This window comes from Acanthopagrus latus, chromosome 16 (genome assembly GCF_904848185.1).
Source record: "Acanthopagrus latus isolate v.2019 chromosome 16, fAcaLat1.1, whole genome shotgun sequence".
NCBI lineage: Eukaryota > Metazoa > Chordata > Actinopteri > Spariformes > Sparidae > Acanthopagrus > Acanthopagrus latus.
Window position 1 is genome coordinate 119,495 of NC_051054.1, and position 22,507 is coordinate 142,001.

At 43.3% G+C, this 22,507-nt stretch overlaps 2 protein-coding genes across 3 annotated transcripts in view; both read left to right on the forward strand.

The window, feature by feature from the left end:
- The first annotated feature begins 362 nt into the window (after positions 1-362).
- c16h5orf63 (chromosome 16 C5orf63 homolog) lies at positions 363-4,394 on the forward strand. The gene is made up of 4 exons (XM_037072154.1): positions 363-579; positions 1,781-1,887; positions 2,201-2,257; positions 2,741-4,394. The coding sequence occupies exons 1-4, from the start codon at positions 378-380 to the stop codon at positions 2,909-2,911; spliced, it is 537 nt and encodes a 178-aa protein (XP_036928049.1). The 5' UTR covers positions 363-377; the 3' UTR covers positions 2,912-4,394.
- Positions 4,395-4,775: 381 nt separating this feature from the next.
- mipol1 (mirror-image polydactyly 1) overlaps positions 4,776-22,507 on the forward strand; it is a 44,987-nt gene continuing 27,255 nt past the window's right edge. Inside the window, exons 1-7 of one of the 2 annotated variants that reach the window (XM_037072149.1) lie at positions 4,776-4,931; positions 5,404-5,495; positions 11,621-11,717; positions 13,221-13,264; positions 13,334-13,616; positions 17,056-17,133; positions 21,825-21,948. In XM_037072149.1, coding sequence (XP_036928044.1) covers positions 4,834-4,931; positions 5,404-5,495; positions 11,621-11,717; positions 13,221-13,264; positions 13,334-13,616; positions 17,056-17,133; positions 21,825-21,948 — 816 coding nt within the window. In that variant the 5' untranslated portion in view covers positions 4,776-4,833. The remainder of the gene's footprint in view (positions 4,932-5,403; positions 5,496-11,620; positions 11,718-13,220; positions 13,265-13,333; positions 13,617-17,055; positions 17,134-21,824; positions 21,949-22,507) is intronic. The other variant, XM_037072150.1, reaches the window with a different exon arrangement.

The following is a 22,507-nucleotide window of genomic DNA, read 5'->3' on the forward strand; positions in this document are numbered from 1 at the left end:
TTGAAGTCCTATGGGAGATGATAGAGGAACACAAAAGGCCAACCTATCTACATGGGAATGATGAAGAAATGCAGTGAAATTAGGGACTGGAACGATAACACCATGAATGTGGTGTATCAGCACTAGCCACTAACTGTGTTCCCTAAAAATATATTGAAATAAAAGCCGAAATGATTTTTCTACAAACAAAAAGAAAAATTGAAAAGTTAGAATAAAAGTAAAGATGGTACTCTAACCCTGAAGAAGCTAACATCTACCTGCTGCTGAGCTCAGACGCTTAAATGTAAAGAAGATGTTATTTAGTTTAAGATGACGACACACACGTCCGTCAGAGACATCACACACTCACCAAAGGTGTATCCAGAAATAAAGTCACGATGTTACACACTGAAGAGACACCAGGTGGCGGCATGCAGCTTCAACTCTGGTCTGAAGAAGAAGAAGAAGAAGAAGAAGAAGAAGAAGCCTTCACGCTCTCCTGGGCCCCAAACTTTAACAGAAACTTATTTCATCTCCGGAACGAGAAGATTTCAGAGCGGTTCTCTACAGGACAGAACCGGGACAGTTCGGCAGGATTCGGTGAGTTTACCAGCAGGTCCGGGTTCGTCGAACCGGTGACTGGAGAGACGAAACTGTGCAGCTAAAACATTAGCCAACATTAGCTCACAGGCTAACTGTGTGATTTTAAACTAAATACTGACTAGCTCTGTGTTTGTGTTTCTGTGTATACATTAAGGTGTGTGTATATTGGAATGTGTGTATCTTAATGTGTGTATATATTAATGTGTGTGTGTGTGTGTGTGTGTATTGGAATGTGTGTATCTTAATGTGTGTGTATATTTGTGTGTGTGTGTGTTGGAATGTGTGTATCTTAATGTGTGTGTATATTTGTGTGTGTGTGTGTGTGTGTGTTGGAATGTGTGTACGGAGTCATTTTTCATGTCTCAGCTCAGTTTATGTGAATTCAGCTCGAGGACAGACTGTCAAACCAAACTCCATTCTAAAAGCAGCTGTTTTATGGGAACATCATGTGTTTTCACAGTACAAACTGTAGTTACAAAGTCACTGAGTCTTTCCTGATTCACGTCCATCTACCAACACAATCGGCACACACGTCATACACTCAGCGATTAATTAGATGTTTGTCACAGATAGACTTGTGTCGATTGTTTTATAGTTTCATCCTCTGTCATTCACAGTCGGGATGAAACTGAGACCACTAAAGAAATAATAAGCGGTTAGGGTTAGGGTTAGTTTTATTGTTTGACACAGAGCAGCATTAAGACAAGACACTGCTAGTTTCTGCAATTTGCTAAATTTTTCAATTTCACCCTTAAGGGGGCGTGATCGTCATGGTGACAGGAGGGTGAAGTGTGCCAGCTGTTATATATCACTGACAGGATCTGATGGCTGCCATGACAGACACCCTTTCACATTAAAGCAGTTTGCTATTGATAACTAACGCCACAGCGAAAACACCTCATTCAGCTGTTAAACAGCCAGATGTACTCTGGCTGTGACCAGGCTGTACATCTATAGATAACGTAATTCTGTACACAAGGTGCTTGTGGATTTCCTCCGTACCGTCCTCAGTGAAAAGACTGACAGGCAAGGAAAGGTCACAAGTGAAGGAAATGAGGAGATAATAAAGGACATTTTTATGTACCATCAGTACATCTCTTATTTCATCGTTGTCCTCCCTCCTGCTCTGATTGGTCGGCTGGCAGCCCTGTGGATGATCTAAAGGTTAGTAACAATTTGTTTGTGTGTTTGTTCTCAGATGAAATGTTTTTCCTGAAGACTCTTCCTCTGAGTCGACCTGCAGCTGTGCAGCTCCTCCGCCTGTTTTCTACCAACACTTTACCCACTCTCACTCTCTTTACTAAGGTAACAATAACACCTGGTGTCTGTCTTCACAATGTCTGACTCACCATCATCTTCATCATCATCTGTTAGTGTTTCATTTACAGTTAGTATTGATGTGAAATCTGCAAACTAACAATTCTTCGCTACTGTGCTCATTGTTAAAAATCATCATTATAGATGCTTTTATTTTGAAGAGAGAGGGAAGTGATGATGTTTATTCAGTTTATGTGACTCTGAATGTTGTGTTGTGTATTTGAATTTTCCAGTGATTACATTTATATTTTCAGTCTGTGTATTTAAAGATAATACATAATAATGTAAAATGTGTCCCTAGGATCCATGTCCTCTGTGTGATGAAGCTAAAGAAGTGCTGGAGCCATTCAGACACCGGGTGAGACCAACAATAAAACTTCTTCACTGTGATGTAAATTACATGTTTGTTAACCTGCTGATGTCAGCAGTAGCTGTTGTATAAACACACAGTCTTTTCAACTGATCCAACCATTGAGTAACCTCAACATCACCAGACTCCCTTAACAAATGTGTCAGTTTAGTGAGTTGTTGAGTTGGAGACACTTTATAAACTCTGTGAAACTCTGTCTCTGACTCATTCTGCATTATTTGGACCTTCATGATAATTCAGCATATGTTCTACATGAACTACTTTCTGTCTTTGAGTAGAAACATGGAGTCTGTTTGTCTCAGTGATGGACATGTTTGTTTCACACAGAGCAGGAAGTGACATCACATCACAAGTGGTCACTCAGATGGACTGAGATCCGAACACTGTAATCAGATTACTAACCAGGTCTGATCAGAGTGTCTATCTGTCTCCACTCCTGTCTCTGTCTCTGACCTGTCTGTCTGTGTACAGTTTGTCTTGCAGCAGGTGGACATCACCGTCCCAGAGAACAGCTTGTGGTTCGACAGGTACAGATGGGACATACCTGTCTTCCATTTGAACGGGCAGTTTGTTATGAAACATCGTGTGGATGTCGTCTTGTTGGACAAACTGCTGCAGGATGCGGAGGCACAGAAGACATGACAACATTTATCATAAGACTTACAGTTATAACTGTCATAGTCATAACTATTGGAACAGCGAGGTCAATTCCTTTATTTTATCTGTACACGAGAGAGATGAATATGAGACAAGAGATCAGTATGTCAGCTTTCATTTGCAGGTATTTTACATCGCAGTGTATTAAAAAACGTAGCAAAAACTATAACACCTTTTGTTTGAACCCACTTAATTTTAAAGTGAGCAAAATGATGGGAACATGTGACTGACAGGTGGTTTTTGCTGCCAAGGTGTGTCCTATTAGATAATAATAAAAAGTGTTGAATGTCTACTCTCAGTTTCAGCTCTGGGTTTTGTCTTTGCAGAGTGCATTTGTAGTTAAAAAGGTGTAACCAACATGAAACCCGGGGAGCTGTCTATTGGAGAAAAGCCAGCAATTGAGGCTGAGAGTGTTGTGGAATTTCGGCTCACTGGACAGTTCAGGAGCGATGAAGAGGTCTCGGAGACACCGACGACTTACGTTGAGATAGTTTATAGAACAAGATCTTGGAGGAGCAAAATAACATAACGTCTATCTGCACAGAGTTCTAACGAGTCTTCCCCAATGTTCAAATTCTCTCTTACAGCTGCAGGAGGTAGTGCTTCCATACATGGTTATCTGATTAACAACATAGCAAGAGGAGTGATGCAGAGTCTCTCCCCTTAGTCTGTAAACATAGATCGAAGGCAGATCACTCATTAGCAATAAGAACAGAAAGGCCAGATTGGAATTTGACAAAAAGTACAAACACAAGGCTCAGAAGTTCTGGGACAAAGTGTCATGGTCCAATGAGACTAAGATGAATTTTACCAAAGTGATGGAAAGTGTAATGTGATGAGACAGGAAGCATCTGCTCAGGATCCCAAACACACAAGCTGATCTGTGAAACATGGCGGAGGTGATGGCTCGGCTGCATGGCTTCTTCTCGGACGGGCTCATTGAGCTTCATTTATGATGTCACACGTGCTGCTGCAGCTAAATAAGCTCAGAAGTCTACAGAACCTTTCTGTCTGCCAGTGTAAAGACCGATGGAACCAAACAGACCACGAGATCCTTGATTGTGCAGCAAGACAACGACCCAGAACGCAAAACAACCAAGGAGTCCATCAGAGGAGAGAAGACGGTCTCAGACTGAAGAGAATCTCCAGACTTATTAACATGTTGAGATTTTTACCTGCAGAAGGAGACTGAATGAACAAGTATTGTTTCACACTAATCTGTTATAGTCTTTGTTCCTGAACATTTGCTCACCTAAAAGTTAACAACAGATGTAACAGATCTGGATGGAAGTACCTGGAATAGAAAGCTGACATGCTGATCTGCTGTCTCACATTCATCTTCTGATGTCAAACTCAAATGTTTCAGTGTTCAGACAAAATAAAAGAATTGGTTTCCCTGTTCCAGTAGTTATGGTGTTGGGATTAGTGTTTGTAAAATGATCAAGAATAAATCAGCTGAAATAATCAATATGTGTCTTCAGTGTGTCTTCTTCTGCGGTTATTATAGACAACCAATCAGAATAGAATGGAATTACTTTATTGATCGCAGACTGGGAATTTATTTATAGAACACACCCACAATGTGATGTCAGAGCTGGAGGATTTAATTTAATATTGATCGGTCATTACATGTTTGAAACATCAAATTCACAAACAGATATTCACAATACTCAATTGATATGATGATGCAGTAAACATTAAACATCTTTATTCAGTCTTTAACAGAAAGGATCAGCACCCTGACTCACCTGAGCCACCTGGTGCTGTGAGCTCATCAATATTTCACCTGCTGATAGTTCAGAGTTTCTGGCTGTCAGCCAATCACAGCCCTTCTCCATTTGTGTGACCTGGAGAGGTTGCTGGTTGCCATGGTGTGTGTGGTGTGTTTTCTGTGAGGTGGTGTGTTGATGGCGTCGAGCAGAGCTGAAGATGTTCAGTTTGCTCTGCGTAGAGCAAAGAAGAAGATCAGCAGCCTGCAACAGCAACTGATCAACAAATCAGACAGGTCAGAATTGTACCGGAGACTCTGTATGTGGTTTTGTGATTCCACACTGACTGGTTTGTTGATGACGTCACATTTAATGCTAAATGATAATACTAACACAGTATGTGTGAGAAATTGAACATTAAACTGATTATCGATCGCCGTTGTGAATGTGATCTGGATCATCATTTGAGCACAGAGGAATTCTGGGTAAAGCGTCACAGGGTGGTACAGAATAAACAACCAGTCAGCTGCAGGACATCATGTGACCCGAGGCACTGAACTCAGCCTGACGACTCTGCTGGAGAGTCAGTCAGTTTACCGGTCTGACTGGAAACTGAATGTGTTTAACCTGTGTGTGTGTACGTGTGTGTGTGTGTGTGTTGTTCTGCTGCTCTTCTAACATGTAAGAGTTAGTAGATCTGATCCAGGATCAATCACTTCCTCTGATCTGTGTCACTGTTTCTGATGTGAAACTGATTTGTGTTTTCAGACGAACCAGTTCAGAGACTTCACTGGAGACCAGTCTGTCAGCCTGGACGCCCAGCAAGGAGCTCAGGGACTCTCTGGTGGACATGTACACAGGTAAATACTACTACTACAGATGTACACAGGTGAATACCGCTAGTAGTGTTACAAACAGACATGGTGTGATCTGATCCATGTGTGATCTGGATTCATAGTTTGATGTTTAGTTCACAGACTTAACTGCGGTGATCAAAGATCAGTGAGTAGCTGTAATGACTCAGTCTGTGCAGCAGGTGGAGCCGTAATGACTCAGTCTGTGCAGCAGGTGGAGCCGTAATGACTCAGTCTGTGCAGCAGGTGGAGCCGTAATGACTCAGTCTGTGCAGCAGGTGGAGCTGTGGTCCTTCCCACAGTTCAACATCAACACTGACCTCACCACAGACAACATTCACACACTAAGGAGGTCAAAGCTCACTGCAGTGCAGGATCACCAGAACCACTGATGCTGACACAACAACGATCAAATATAACTTAATAAAGTTAATAATATAAGGCTGTGCATCATCATAATTAATTTTGGATGATAAATGTGATTGGCTGTTCAAGTGTTCTGAACCTTCAGTTAAACAGGACTGATTGTCTGGTTCTTTCAATGACATGGTTTGAAGGGTTCCTTTGGTTCTTTCAGTTGAACAGGTCTGATTGTCTCCCTGTCCTCTGACAGTAATCTGATGATGATGATGATGATGAGAGCCAACATGGCTGCCTTCTCCTCAGTAATCTCCTGAGTAAATGAGGTTGGAGGACGTTGGTATATTTGGAGTTTGACTTTGTGCTTTATCAGATGTGTTCGCAGTCGGATGTTAACTCAGAGGCTGAAACCTGCTGGAGATCAGTGATAGCCATTGTTTAGTTACTACGGCAGCAATGTTTGATCCTCCACAACATACAGGTGAACAGCAGAGCTCAGGTGAGACACACAGAGAGCTGCCTGAAGCAGCTGGGACTGTACCTGAGGAGCCTCAGGTGTCACGACATCATGGCCTGATGGTCTGAACATGAACTGACTCAAAGCTTTTTTGCTTTAATCTCTGTCTGTCTGTCTGTGATGATCCATCTTCTGTTGGTGTCTCTCTCTCAGATGAAACCGTCTCAGTTGTTTTTCCAGGCTCAGATCTGCTCCCGTATGTTTCCTCTATTTATGTCTGTGTCTTTTTCTGTGGTGTCGCTGTTCAGTCATCTGTTTCCTGTTTCTCTCCAACACTTTTTGTTTCTGTTCAATAAACTTGTTTCTCCGTACAAACACTAAACATCAGAAATCGCTCGGTGAGATGTGGGCAGCAGTGAGTCCGTCAGTTTTTGGTGTCCTCTGGAAACACTTCCTGCTGTTGTGTGTGTGTGTGTGCATGTGTTGATCCATGTGGTGTGTATTAGCTGTTGTCTCCAGACTCTTCATCGTCTCCATCATCATTCTGTCCAGAATGATCCTCTAATTTTCCTCATTTCTGTTATTGATACACCAACAATAGCGGGCCACTGAGCAGCTGCCACACACACACACACACACACACACACACACACACACACACACACACACACACACACACACACACACACACACACATACCTCACACACACACAGTAGATTGATATAATGACAGGAGAAGAAGACAAAGACTGAACGAGGCTGGGAGTGAATATGGAGAGAGAGGGAGGAGACGGTCGTGTGAACTGTGTTTAATCTGCAGAGTGGGTGGTCTCCCCCCCCTCACACACACACACTCACACACACTAACACACACTAACACACACACACACTCTCTGTATTGTGAGATGAGGGTGGGCTGGAGACTCTGATTTGTTTGAACAGGCTGAAGTAGCTGCTATTCATTTCTCTGTGCAGGAATTTGTGTGTGTGTGTGTGTGTGTGTGTGTGTGTGTGTGTGTGTGTGTGTGTGTGTGTGAGGCTTTAGCTGATTGGTGATCAGGTTATATTGACGACTGCGCTGATATTAAAGTAATTCTCACTGATTTATTGTCAGAACTTATGCGATTGTATTGATTTTAAATGATACAATCTGTTTTAATAAATGATTATAGATAATATCATCTTTTGTGTCCTTCAGTTTAACAGTGTGAATATGCAAAAACAATTGGAGTGAAAACAATGGAAACAAAGTGTTTCCTGCCTTGAAGACTGCACTCCTGGCTTAAAACTTATTCTTTAACCTTAATGATATTAAAACCTTTAGCAATAAGCTAACATTAGCTTTGTAAGGCTCTGGGAACTAGCTGAAACCTGATGTAGCTTCAGCATTAACTCATGATTTCCTTCATTCAGAGTTCATTTGGTCAGAAACGGCTCGGGGTTCAATCCTGATACCATTAATCAATCAAATCAATTAGTTTAATATTTTTCCATTTTTAATTCCATGAAATATTTTGACATGTTGCTCATCATGTGCAGCCAGGCCCAGTTCTAGGCATGGGCACGGGAGGGTATTGAACTGGGTCTCATGCTCTCTTGTGCCATGCATACAGTCGGTAGCAGCTTCTCTCGGTTAGCATCACATCAGATACCACAGGCACTCCAGATAGTTTTAGCCACAGTTAGTTGTTAGCATGCCTGCTAGCATAGTAGCATAGTCCCATCGACAGCTGCTGCAAAGTTTGTCTCTGTCCCGCTCCGCGGCATTGGGAAGCCTCACAGGGGCAGGCTAGGTACCGGTTGGGAAGCAGGTTTCAACATTCAACCCTTGATGGGGGACTCCATTACCCGAAAATTCAGGTTAGCGGTGCTGGCCACCATTTACTTCCTGGGGCCAGAGCCTCTGACAGCGTGAGGGTGCTGGCATCAAGCAGGGAGAAACAGGGAACCCAGGCAGGCACACACGACTTTCTGAAGTGTGAAAAATTGGTGCACAATAATATAGCATCAGTCAAGCAAGAAAACTGTTTACAAAATTGCAGTGTCACAGATTTCTTCACAGATTACAGTGTAACCTAAATTTTACCCCACCACCAAATGTCCCATCCTCCTTTCACATCTACCACCACTCACATACCTGCAGGGTATCTGACCGAGAGAGCTGCCGACCAGGAGCCGCACTGCAGGCAAACACAAAACACAAAAAAACTTTGTAAAAGAATCTCTTGTAAAACAGACTTGAAAGTTTGTAACATTAGCAAATGCTACAAGATGATAATACAAATAATAATATTTAGGGTTAGATTCCATTTAATATAAGATAACGAACTATAATTGGGCATTGATAAAGTTGTCCTCCTATAACAGGGAAAAATGCCAATTACTTTTTAGCTTCATATTTAAATAGGAAATATGTTAGTGTACGTTAGGCCACAGAATTTGTTTTCTTCATCAATCCAGAAAAATGATTCCCATTAGAGCTTTGCAGATGTGTGTTATTATTCTTTGATCAAGAAACAATAATGATAATTGTTGATATTAATGTGTGTGACTTACCACAACAAACTGTTTTAAACTGGAGGTGAGCTGTTGTGTCACTGAGCTGTCAGTAAAGTATTTAGAAATAAAAAACTGTTGATGACAGACAGCTGCAAACAGGAAGTACGTCCACCTAAACACGAGGTGTGTGTCCACTCTGTGTACATGTAGTTTCCTGTTGAATTAATTGATTAATCAGCTAGTTGATTCTTGTGTTTTCTGATCAGTTTGCCTCTGATGAATGTTGTACATCAGTATTTACTGTATGTTTGTCTGTTTTAATAGATACAGTGTGTGTGTGTGTGTGCGTGCGTGTGTGTGCGCGTGTCTCCGGGGCTTAATGTCCGTATCTAAATTCATGTGCGGTGGTGTGGCGGTGGCGGCGGCGGCGGGCGGATCACAGGCGGATTGTGTTGGATTTGAGCTGAAGCCTCTTTAATCATCGTAACACCGTCATTAATATTCATGCAGTCAGCTGGAACACCCGACACTCTCTGCACCAAACTTTCTGCTCAAAATGTATTAAATACAGCTTAAAAAATTAATGGACTTTAGTTTATATTACATGAAGAAGACGGGGTGGGGGGGGCGGTGGTGGCCCTCCACTGTCCCCCCTCCTCTCTCCTCATTGGTCCATGTAGATTGCTCCTCTGATTGGCCTTTGTATTTTCCCTTTTTTCTGCAGATTTTTCCATCTTTGACGAGACTTCAAAGCGAGCGCGAGGCATGAACGGTCATTTAGGAGGATTTAGTCACATTATCACATCTGTAATTGTACATGAATAATAAGAAGAGCCGCCGCGCTCAATTAGCTCTGAGTCCACACGGGGGGTGGGGGTGGGGGTGGGGGGGGGCTAGTAGAGGATGACAGGAAATGAGAAAAGTTTCAAAGTGACAACGCTCACAAAGAATGGTATTCAGTAACTGTGATACGGACCAGGACCAGGTCAACTATGTACAGCACTTAAAAACACAAACAGATTTTAAAGCAACTTATTATTAATTATTAACTGTTAATGAATGAGAGCTTCATCAGTCATTCTAATCAGAAGTCACTGATCAGTGATCACGCTTGCTCTGTGTTGCCTTCCTCTGTTTTCACCACCAGCTGCGATCAATAAACATGAAACATCATTATTGATCATGATACCAGCCTGGTACCATTATGGCCACGAATGGAGTTCTGAGGCATCAGTATGTAACTGATCCTGATGGATGAAGATCTGAATGATCGTCGTTCATCCTGTTGAAGATCTTTGTTCTTCAAACCTCAATCATCAGTGAGTTGAACCACAGAAAACTGTTTGATAATCAATCAGTTTGAAAGATATTTTTAGCTAAAAACAGGAACCCTCCTGTGGTTCTGACTGACTGATGGAGAAAATAATCAACATTGATAGTGGAATTTATCATAGGGTCCAGTTCAGACAAAGAGTCGTGACAAGATGAAACTGTTTAAGAACGTTTCAGGGTCAACTTGTATCGGCTCCACTCGACTGATGATGTCACGGGATGTCACCTTTTTCATCAGCTCCTCGCAGTGCAGTGAGCAGCTTAAATCAACAATTCGTCTCATCGTGAACTTTGTTCTGAACAGGACTTCCCACCTCACTCTGTTTACCGGGATTAGCTTTGTCTTGTCCTGTCTTTTATTGTGAAAGGCTTTCATCAATAAACTTTATCGATCTTGACTTGTAAAAACAGGAAAAGGATCGGATTTCATCTGATCTACTGAGATCTCTGGGTTCTGCAGATATATACTCTGAGATCTACTCTGAGATCTACTCTGTGATCTACTCTGAGATCTACTCTGTGATCTACTCATGCAGTCTGAATGATCTGAAACAAGAACACACTGCAGTGTTTGAGTCACAGGGCTTGTTCAGAGTTGTCAACATAATGACTCCATTTCTTCACCTGTCTGTCCCTCTGTTCAACACACACACACACATACACACATAGTGTGTTAATTGCAGTGAGTGTGTGAATGATCTCTGTGTGTTTTGCTGCTTACTTTTGACTTAACAAGTGTTTAATGTGATTTCTGCCTCTGTTTTAATTACACCTGAGGATCTGTGCTGTGATTGGTGGATTGCTTGACTGGAGCCGTTAACATCCTTAATGAGGCCTTAATGAGATATTAAAACTGTTTGTTCTGCTGATGAGCTGCAAGTATTGAGAGAACTCGACATGATGACAGGATTACTGCTGCTGACTAATGAAGACTGACAGACGGGAACAGACACAGAGTGAGACAGACAGGTAAAGACAGAGACAAACAGACAGACAGACAGAGATAGACAGACAGGTACGGACAGAGACAGACAGGTACGGACAGAGACAGACAGGTACAGACAGAGACAGAGATAGACAGACAGGTACAGACAGAGACAGACAGGTAAAGACAGAGACAGACAGGTAAAGACAGGTACAGACAGAGACAGACAGGTACAGACAGAGACAGACAGGTACAGACAGGTACAGACAGAGACAGAGATAGACAGGTACAGACAGAGACAGACAGACAGGTACAGACAGAGACAGACAGACAGGTACAGGCAGAGACAGACAGGTACAAGCAGAGACAGACAGGTACGGACAGAGACAGACAGGTACAGACAGGTACAGACAGAGACAGACAGACAGACAGGTACAGACAGGTACAGACAGAGACAGACAGGTACAGACAGAGACAGACAGACAGACAGACAGGTAAAGACAGGTACAGAGTGTTTCAGGTCAGTGAAGGTGTGTCACAGTGTTTTTATATTTTCAGCTAATCCCAGAGTGAACGAGGAGCTGCGACAGCGTCTGCCATCACCGGAAACACAGAAACTCAGCAACTCAACACAGCAACGGAGCAGCAGGGACAGGTACGACCAACAGGTGCTCCTTAAAGCTGCAGGCCAAAAAGTTTGTCCTGAGGGGGGCGCTGAAGCGAGAGGAGGGGGGGAGAGAGAAGAGAGAGAGAGGAGGGGGGAGGAGAGAGGAGAGAGAGAGGAGGGGAGAGGAGGGGAGAGGAGAGAGAGGGGGGGAGGAGAGAGGAGAGAGAGAGGAGGGCGGCGAGAGTGCGGGAGAGAGAGCGGAGGGGGAGGAGAGAGAGGAGTGAGGGAGAGAGAGAGGAGGGGGAGGAGAGAGAGGAGGGGAGAGGAGAGAGAGAGGAGGGGGGAGGAGAGAGAGGGGGAGAGAGGAGAGAGAGAGGAGGGGGGAGGAGAGAGAGAGGAGGGGGAGGAGAGAGAGGAGGGGAGAGGAGAGAGAGAGGAGGGGGGAGGAGAGAGAGAGGAGGGGGGAGAGAAGAGGAGAGAGAGAGGAGGGGGGAGGAGAGAGAGAGGAGGGGGGAGGAGAGAGAGGGGGGACAGAGGAGGAGAGAGGAGAGAGAGAGGAGGGGGAGGAGAGAGGAGCGAGAGGAGGGGGGGAGAGGAGAGAGAGAGGAGGGGGGAGAGAGGAGAGAGAGGGGGGGAGGAGAGAGAGAGGAGGGGGGAGAGAGGAGAGAGAGAGGAGGGGGGAGGAGAGAGAGGAGGGGAGAGGAGAGGGAGAGGAGGGGGGAGGAGAGGGAGAGGAGGGGGGAGGAGAGAGAGAGGAGGGGGAGGAGAGAGAGGAGGGGAGAGGAGAGAGAGAGGAGGGGGGAGGAGAGAGAGAGGAGGGGGAGGAGAGAGAGGAGGGGAGAGGAGAGAGAGAGGAGGGGGGAGGAGAGAGAGGGGGGAGAGAAGAGGAGAGAGAGAGGAGGGGGGAGGAGAGAGAGAGGAGGGGGGAGGAGCGAGAGGGGACCGAGGAGGCGAGAGGCGAGAGAGAGGAGGGGGGAGGAGAGAGAGGGGGGAGAGAGAGGAGAGAGAGAGGAGGGGGGAGAGAGGAGAGAGAGGGGGGGAGGAGAGAGAGAGGAGGGGGGAGAGAGGAGAGAGAGAGGAGGGGGGAGGAGAGAGAGGAGGGGAGAGGAGAGAGAGAGGAGGGGGGAGGAGAGGGAGAGGAGGGGGGAGGAGAGGGAGCCCTGACCCTGGCAGAAACTCTAACAGCGCCAAAGATCCTTTATTGACTTGTTTGTGACGAGGGTTCGCTCTGGACGAATTCAAGAAACTGAACTTAGTAACTAACTGAATTTGTCCCCTTTGTTGTTTATTGTCGAGTCCCTGAAAGCTGCTGTTTGTTGTTTATTTGGGGTGAATATTAGTTGAAACAGGATGAAGTCAAGCTGTTGTAAAGTATGTTTGTAAAGAAGAGTTTGTCAGGATAAAAGACCAACGATCTGTTAATCTTTACTGATCCACATGACAATCTGATGATGAAACTAACAAAACTAATCTAATGGTGCGTTTGAGGAATCGTGGCCTCTAGAAGAGAGCGACGAGGAATCAAGAGAATTTCCTGTCTAATGTTCACAGATCCGAGATCTGCCTGAATCTGGACCACACTGACTGGCCTCAAGGTAACATCCACCGTCACCTCATCTTCACATCCGACCGCACATGCATCATCACACTCTATCTGCCTTCAGCTCCTCAGCACCTCCAGGAGCCTCCGACCTCCTGCTCCACCTCCCCTCGGACCTATAGGAGGTCTGTCTCTCCTGTCTCACCCCACTCCCACAGGAGGTCTGTCTCTCCTGTTGCTCTGATGACCTCCAGGCCTCCAGGAGGTGCAGGGGAGATGGAGATGGACCTTTCTCCCAGCCGAGGCCCTTCTCCTTGGGCAGAGAACTGCTGGGACGTCTCTGATGGAGGACGAGGATCCAGAGGAAGTCCCACAGCGAGAAGTCACCTAGTTGCCAGTGACGACAGGTGAGAGTGACTGTAATACTACTGCTACTGCTCCAACTACTTTACTGTTATGAAGATAATCTGAATGATAAAATTTAAATATGTTGTTTTGTACTGTGTGAGTTGATGTAGTTATTTTATTTTACAGAGCTCATCATGATTTGTATTCCCTGAGCACAGACTGAAAGGCAACTTGCAAACACCATATAACACTGAATGAATTTAATGTAAACGTCATTAATAACTAATTGATCAGTTGGTAACAGGCTGTTAGGTGTCTCTCAGTTACATTACAATGTTTCTCTGTCTGATACTTGGCTGTGAACATCCTGTTTTACTGGCATTATTGTTTCCTTAATCAGATCTATTGATTATTAAAACCTTTAGATTAAAATCTGAAAAGATATTTTAGATTCTTTCATGTTCTTCATGTGAACGTGTTGAGCAGATTTATTAAAAAGTTTAGAGCTTTTCATTAAACTTTAACCTTCTTTAGATTCTTTCATTTATGTGTTTTTTTTGTCTTTTGGATGCTTCTTCAGATGAAGGCGATGCAGCCGTTTGAGTTGCATCACTGTGTGAAATGTGACCTATTAAATTTAGATTTGATTTGATTAGTCGAAGCGTTCGAGAGCAAGACAGAAATAGAAAGATAGTAAAAGCAGTCAGGCGGGAGAAGAGGAAAGTTGATTAGAAGCAGCTGAAATAATAAAGTGAGAAACAGTCAATTACAGAAGACAGTGTCAGCCATATTCAGTGTCTTATTTACTCGCTTTATTACGCTAAGAAGCCGTCTGACCTTTAAGGTGATATGAGAGAATTACAGCGAACATCAGCCGCTCGCTGGTTATTAAAGCTGCTGCCTTCATCTTAGCGCCGCTCGGCTGATAATGTGGGGTTAAAACACCTGACCCGACTACACACAGGTGAACCTCTAATGAAACCAATCACAGCCTCACTGACCAGCAGCTCACCTGACCACCTCACCTTCACCTCCGTCTACATCATGTACATCTGATTGATTTTATGGTTCATTAATACCATCAGTGATGATATTCAGATCTGTGCAGGTCAGGAAACATAAATCTGAGTCTGTCACACAGAACTCTGACATGCGTCTCCCTCCACACTTTTTTAGCTTCACTGATGTTTCTGTTGATGCTGTTTAAAATGCTGTTTAACAGTTTTATAATATGTAGAGGATCAAGTGCCCTCAGAGCCAGTGGGTTAAGACTGGAGCTACAGCGTGACAAAAACCAGCTACAACAATACAAATGACATGTACTCATGGACAAAACACCTGAATGTTTCATTTTGTTTCTGTCATTTTATCTGAAAGAGTGCAGTATAGTTCCGCAGCTCAGTGAATATCATTACTGCTGGACTCTACTGCACTCGGTAATCGACTCGCAGGGCTTCCCACAACAAGGAGGCTTTTCGGGTGGTGAGTTTTGTTTATCTTTTCCGACAAAGTCGGCAACGATATCAAATGTTTGATGTCTTGAAATATGTGCTGGGACCCTGTTTCTAATGTTGCTGAAGTTTGGTGCTGTTCTGAGCATTATTTGTGGCTTTTTGATGGCGATTTATACTTCGACCTATTTACTGCAGGGTATTGTTGTCGTGCGGTCGTTTCTGAGGATGCTATAACTACGTAAGGTAGCAATCTGCAAACTTTATCTCTCGGGGAGGGGTCGTACTCGGTGTCAAGGTGTGTTAGACCATGGATTAAACTTACACTGGAATATCCCTTTGAATAGTAGAAATTATCCTATATGAAAAGGTAACAGAAAAAAAAAACAGCAAAGAAGGAGAGAAACACAGAAATTAAAAAAATAATCATTTAAAGAAATATGAAAATAAAAGCACTGACACTGGCAACTGCAGTTACATGAATGTAACATACCATGAGTAGGACCTTATCGCGCACTATCAAAGACATGAGATCTACAGGTCAAATGATCACTGTTAGGCTGCCGACCATGTGATGAGTAGCGGTGTCCAAGTTTTGAAGAAAACATTTTCCTTGTTGCCGAGGCTGGAACAAAGGCGCTCCATGAGAATTACTTTTCTAAGCTCCCTCAGCTGTGGGTGGAATGTAAGGCTGGACTCAGATTTCCATTGTTGTAAATGAGGTGTTTAGCCAGTAGAGTGCAGAATGAGGTGGCCTGAGCAGTGTGGTTGTCCATGGCAGAGGTGACAGATAGCCCAAATATGGCAAGAACAGGGTCTGGAACTATAGTTATTTTACAGGACTTTGATATATAGTCGAATATGAGAGCCCAGAAGGAGTGTAGGTGGGGGCGCAGCCACAGCTGGTGGGCGAGTGTGCCTGTGTCCTGTTGGCACTCGTAGCACAGGGGGAAGTGTCAGGGTATATAGTGTTGAGCCTTGATTTGGTTCAGTAAAGTCTATGTACAGTCTTGAATTGTACAAGCCGGTGTCTGACATTTATGGAACTGTTGTGTATCTTATGTAGAATTGCCTTCCATGTATAATCTGTGATTTCGGCACCCAGCTTTTCTGCCCAGGCCTTCATAAATTTAGCATCAGACAATACAGAGTGGGCCTGCAGGAGTGAATACAGAATTGAGATCATCCATTGTGGCTAAAATTGTGGCAGACAGTGCTCTCAAGTACAGTGTGTGCCGGCTTGGTTTCATAGTGTGGTAAGCAGGTCGTAATGTAGCTTCTTATTTGGAAATATCAAAAAAAAATGTGATGATGGTATGTTGTGGGACTGTTGCAGTTGTTGGAAGGATGCAAGTTTCCCCTCGGTGCACAAATCTCCAATTTTGACAATGTTCTTATCCTTCCAGATAGAGAAGATGGGATCATCTAGACCTGGAATTAAAGCATGATTTTTGTAAATAGGGCTATCTAGGTAGACTTTGGGGAGGGTTAGGAAATATTGAATTTGCCTCCATGTTCTTAAAGTATTTAGAATGACAGGATTCGTTATGTAATTGTTGGGAGATGTCCTTCCACGGGCTGCCTGTTCAATCTGGAGCCAAGAAGGTTTTGAAATTAGAGTTGGGTCTGCTGTTGGACTTTGTGGATCTCCGCCATACCGCCGTGTAACTCTCACAATTCACAAAGCCGGTGCTGTGGCTCCTAAAGAGCCATGACGGTACACGTCATGACAGGCGGGAGGACGTCGGTGTTTCCCGGGTGTCCTTCTGTCAATCTAAACCTGCTGACAGTTTACAATCATATGGATGCTGTTATGATGTGTTGTGATTGAGATCCTGACCCACCAAACATCCTGGAAAGTGACATTTTTTGCTCTAAATTACATAATTACATAATCACCATCAGTAAACTAGACGCTGTCTGACTCCTTCACTTGCGGGGATGGAGGCTGTTTTCTGGGGGAAAGTTCACCGAAGTTCACATTCATTCTCATCACAAACACTCAGTGAGTTAAAGTTTTTTGTCAGTGACAGAGTCTGTTTTTCAGGCAGAAATGTGACGAAGAGTCGGAAGGACAGACAGGAGGACAAACAGGAGGACAGACACTTCTCCATCTACAGCTGTGGTATTTTTATCCTCATATAAGTTGTCAAAGACAGTTACAGTTACTATGTTACTGATGTTTGGCCCTGTAATGTTGCTTTGTGGGACATCTCTCTGTATTAAGTTGAGTGAAGGACCTGTGCAGTCATCAGACTGTCAGACCAATACGCCCTCGCTCCCACTGCTGGTTTATCTGTTCACACTGGTTCGGTTCACCAATAATACGGCCCTGATACTACCTCCAGATGCAGATCAGCGCCGGAGTGAAATTTCATCCCTCGCTGCATCTGAAACTTTCACACAGAGGAGGAGGCGGAGAATTGGCGCAAGATCCCCGCATGCAAATGGCAGTGTGAATGGGGCTACTGGAACATGTATAGGAATTTAGGGAGGGAAACCATTTTTAGGGCATTAATGCGACCGACTAGGGAGAGTGGTAATGTATCCCAGAATTCAGTGTTATGGTGATATTGTAGGATCTTACTTTCCCAGTTGGAATTTAAGAGATCTCCATATTTTTATGTAGCAAAAAAACCTAAGCTCTTGAATTGATTGTGTTCAGTCTTAAAGGTCATTGTGTGTAGAAACTCTAGATCTGCCTTATCCGACAATGGAAGACATTCACTTGAGATTCTCCTGAGAGGCTAACAAAGAGGTACGGGTCACTTCGGGACATGATAACTACAACGTCATGTCATCCGCAACAAGCGACAGCTGGTGTTTTGTCTCATATATTTGAATGGGTTTGTAATCTGGATCTGCTCTTATTTGGCTGGCGAGCACTTTGATGTACAAGTTAAATAAACGTGGGGAGCAGGAGCAGCCTCTGACGCCTCTCTGTGGGTCAAATGGTTGCGATGTGTCACCACTGGTGATTATGGAGGTTTGGTATGGGGTTTAGTATAGATGATATTAATCCAATTTATACATTTTTTTTCCAAAGCCAAATTGGTTTATTGCATGAATTTTAATTCCATATGACCAAATGCTTTTTCTGCATCCAAAGTGATGATAGCACACTCCTCTTTGTGGTCGTGATACATTATGTTGAAAAGACAGCGTAGGTTAGAGTAAATATGGCGACCAGGTACAAAGCCTGATCGGTCCAGGTTTTCAGTATAACAGCTATGTTTGCCTGGTAGAGTGTGTTCGGCAGTTTAGAGGTTTCTTTTGAGTGCTTCAACACCCATAGAAATCAACGGGCAGATTTTTGAGAAGTGTGATTTATAGAATTCAATGTTAAATCCGTCTGGCCCAGGGGCTTTGTTATTTGGGAACTGAATAGTAGCAGTGATCTCTTCTAGGGTTATCTCAGCCTCCAGAGCTCGTACTGCTTCTGCATCCAGCGTAGAAAGCTGCAAGTTTGCTAGAAATTTATTGAGACTTTCTGGAGTGACAGCGTGATAGATTTATATAAGTCTTGGTAAAATTTATCAAAGCATTTGTTAATTTCACCTGGGGACATTCTTAATTTGCCATTCTTGTCTCAAATTTTATGGATGGCGCGGGACACTTGTATATGTCTTTGTTGTCTAGCTAACAGGCTCTGTGGCACAGCATGGAGCCAACACATTTTGTTAAGATGCTGTTATGTTCAGATTTCAACTTGTTATTAGCAACAAATGATATTATGTCCCATGTTCAGTGGGGTGTTGTCAGATATTAAAATGGGGTGGTACATAATTTTATCAGCTATTGATATCAGTTTTGAATCCAGCAGGAAGTAGCCCATTTGAGAATATGCTTTGTGGACTGGGGAGAAGAAAGAGTAGTCTCTGTCGATCGGATGTGAAAATTTAAGCTTTCCATTAATGTTTTTAAGCAAATGCTTGAGTTTGATTTTTGAAGCGTTTTTACTAATTGTTTATCCAGGAGAGGATCCATTATACAGTTAAAATCTCTGCCAATCACAACATTATCAGACAGGTTTGGTATGCTGTTGAAAACCTTTTGAAAGAAGAGTGGGCTGTCAAAGTTGGGGCCATATACATTTACAGGTGGAATAGGGTTTAAAGAGCCAAATACAATGAGGAACCTCCCCTCAGGGTCAGTGACAGTAGATGGATGGATAAAAGGGACATTTTTCCTGAACAATATTGCCACTCCTCTTGCTTTGGCACTAAAGTTAGCCTGGTATATCTGGTCTATCCAGTTGACCTTCAATTTGTTTTTAAATTTATGTTTGACTTTCTTGAACAAATAGTATGTCTGCTGTCAAAGATCTCACATGTGAAAAAAGTTTGGCACGTTTCATTACATGACCCAAACCTCACACATTCCAGCTCACCATCTCATATCCCTCCCACTGTGCATTAGGTTGCACAAGGCACAGGTTGGGTATTGGTGAACATAATGTCCAGCCACCGCTGTCAACATTTTTTGTGCCTCTGATTTATGTCTCAATTCAATTCAATTCAAGCAACTTTATTTATCCCTGCAGGGCAATTCAGTTTGCAGCCTCAGTCACATAGGAACAAAGAAACAACAACAAAAACAAAAGACACATACAGCATCCACTCTGTCAGTACCGCAAGTTGGTATAGGCAACCGGAGCTAGCAGCAAGTAAAAATAGGAAATAAATGGTGAATAAATATACACATTACAGCTCTCAGGTTTACAGTGACTGGCCGGTGTTCATTAGCTGTCAGCAGCATTTAAAAGCCTGACAGCTGAAGGAATAAATGAATTTGCAAATCTGTTTGTCTTCCTCCGGGGGGGCCAAGGTAACGTCGCCCTGAGGGCATCAAACAGAATTCCTGACCGAGGATGTGGTCAGGATGACTAATGATCTTTCTGGCTTTCTGGACAACTTGTTTTTTCCAGATGGAGCTTAAGTCTGTCTTCATGTCACTCTGCAAGTAGTCGATTTATTCGTCACTATGGATCTTCATTCAAAGCAGAGCTCCACCAAAGAGCCTGCAAATTGTTGCAGACAGTGATCTGATGTGTCAGTGTTTCCTCTATATGCTTTCTGCTGCTGGGTTTTCAGTGCCGCCACAAAGAAAGAAAAAGGCGTTTTCTGTAGGTTTAATAGCACGGGCGAATGGCTAATTTAAGTTGCACACAGTGAAAGCACTACACCCTAAGTTTTCTTAAATTGATCATTATTGTCATTACTGCTATTTGTATAATTTCTACAAGTCGCTGTTTGAGTTGAGTGACTGAAATCCTCGTCAACCTATTCAAAGGCTGCAACAGGCGACTCATCCAACCGGGGTGAAGTTAGTTTCAGGTTCCTCCAGTGTGAGCACCAGGAGGACGTTAGCTCACCTCCCAGAGCCTCGCGCTGAATCACTGGAGACTGATTTAGGGACCGTCATTAAATTATTTAGCATAAATATGTTAATGAGGGTCAGGGTTAGACCATGATAATTGCAGTTTTTTTCGATATCTTCCATGTCATGTGACCCAGTGACTCCAAACCAGCAGCAGATTGTATTAGTAAACTGGACAAATGAGACACAGCTCTTTTTATTGTATTTTAGTGCTTCCTCTATTTTATATGACCGTTGATATGCCGAAATTATTTTTTTCTCAATAGCTTCCATGTCATGTGGCCCACTGACTTCTGAAACAGATTCTGTTTCCATAAGAAAATCTATAATAATAAAGTAAATAATGGTAAAAAAAAAAAAAAAGTTCTCTAATGCTCAAGAGGTTAACATATTTTCAAGCAGCAACTTCTACACTATTTATTTTATTTCTGAAAATGAATTTATTTTTTCAAAAAGCTCACCAGTAGTCACCATTTAAAGGGTTATTTTTCAAAATTTAAAAATTTTCTTCGGGAGGGGAGCATGCCCCCGGACCCCCCTAGTGTTGCTAGGTTACCGACTCAAATCTAGGGGAAACACTGTGTTCTAAGAATTTTGGACATTTGAGGCGAACTATTTCTTTCTTAACTGAAGCTGACAACGGGACAAAATAAATGTAAAGAGAGACACAGTGGAGTCGTATATTTTCCTTCTTTTTTTTTCCCTTTGCCAATCACACCTGTGAGTCTAATCCTGGCAAAGAGAGGAAGCAAGGAAGCGGTTAGCATCAGCTCGACCTGGATTCTAGGTCCTCCACCTTCGCTTTAATATATTGTTATATAACAACATATGATGTTGTCTGTTTTAGTGACTCCAGTGCATCGATGCGGCTATCGTGATCAATGACATCAGATTCGAGCATCTGGAGATGCTCTTTGGTCTCTGTGACATTTGACTGGAGCTGTTGTATTTGGGTTGATAGCCTGACAAATTTGTCCTCTAGGTTTTTATTCAGATGACCAGGCTGAATCCCCCACTGTAGCATTAGCCTCATGGCTTCCAGCTAGTTCACCCGACTTCTCTTCGGTCGAACTCAAGCCTGAAGTTGGGTTCTTTGAAAAAATGTGTTTTAGTTTGGTTATTAGTGGAGCCATCTAAGCCATGTCTACTCCATTGCTTGTCTAGCCACGCCCCCTGAAACTGCTCTTTGACCTAACTTTATATTTAATTTGATTCATTATGTTGACCTGAAAAATTTCTGTTCGAAAGGCAACAACTGTTAAAAACAAACCAACAAAGAAACAAAATTAAATAAAGCTTTAACTAAAGATGCTCACAGTGGGAAATCAATTCTAATTGAACCAACTAACCCTTTCCTCACACTGTAATTGTAACATCAGAATCTATAACTCAAGCTCTGTAACAATTTATTGATGATCAGGATGTTGTCTCCTTCAGTTCTCATCAGGTGGTTACGTTTGGACCAATCTCAGTGGCTCCTCGTCGTCACAATTTGGATAGAGACAAAAACGTTTCGTTTCTACTGAAGGAGCTCGATGGTCTCAGAGACATTAACAAGAAGGTAAATGTACACACTTATATACAAGATATGATACAGCTGATCAGTGTACAGATTTTAGTTCACACACACAAGTTCAGCCCACAATGCTGTAGTCATACGCTGTTAGCGACATGGCGAGGTTACACAAGCTGTCACATTATGCTGACCGACCTCCATCCTTCCTCTATCAGCTACAGCAGCACCAGAGGGCTGTGAAAGAACCACATCAATCATGCTGACACGCTGCGGGATGTGTTATTATCCCAGCAGCTGATTGTGAGCTGTAGTTTCCCCAGTAAACTCACTGACCTCTTCAGCTGCACAGTCTCTGGACCTGTTAGTGGAGCAGCAGCAGGCTTTGAAGCCAGTTGTCATAGTGGTCAAACTGTGTAGTTGCATCATCACGTGATGCACTGAGGCCCAAAACACTTTAAGCTAACATTGTGAAAAAAGTGTTTGCAAAACAGTGTCATAACCCCCAAGACGTGACCCATTTTTGTCAGAGTTTGATCCATTCGGCCAATAACATTTGTAAAGTCTAGAAGAGCCGCACCATGACATCGCAGGCTCGATCTGTGGA

Excerpts from the sequence above, each read along its gene's own strand:
- c16h5orf63 (XM_037072154.1), top strand. The coding sequence starts at position 378 with ATGTTACACACTGAAGAGACACCAGGTGGCGGCATGCAGCTTCAACTC. Across the intron at positions 580-1,780 it reads GGACAGTTCGGCAGGATTCG|ATGAAATGTTTTTCCTGAAG; the intron begins GTGAGTTTACCA and ends GTTTGTTCTCAG. Across the intron at positions 2,258-2,740 it reads TGGAGCCATTCAGACACCGG|TTTGTCTTGCAGCAGGTGGA; the intron begins GTGAGACCAACA and ends GTCTGTGTACAG.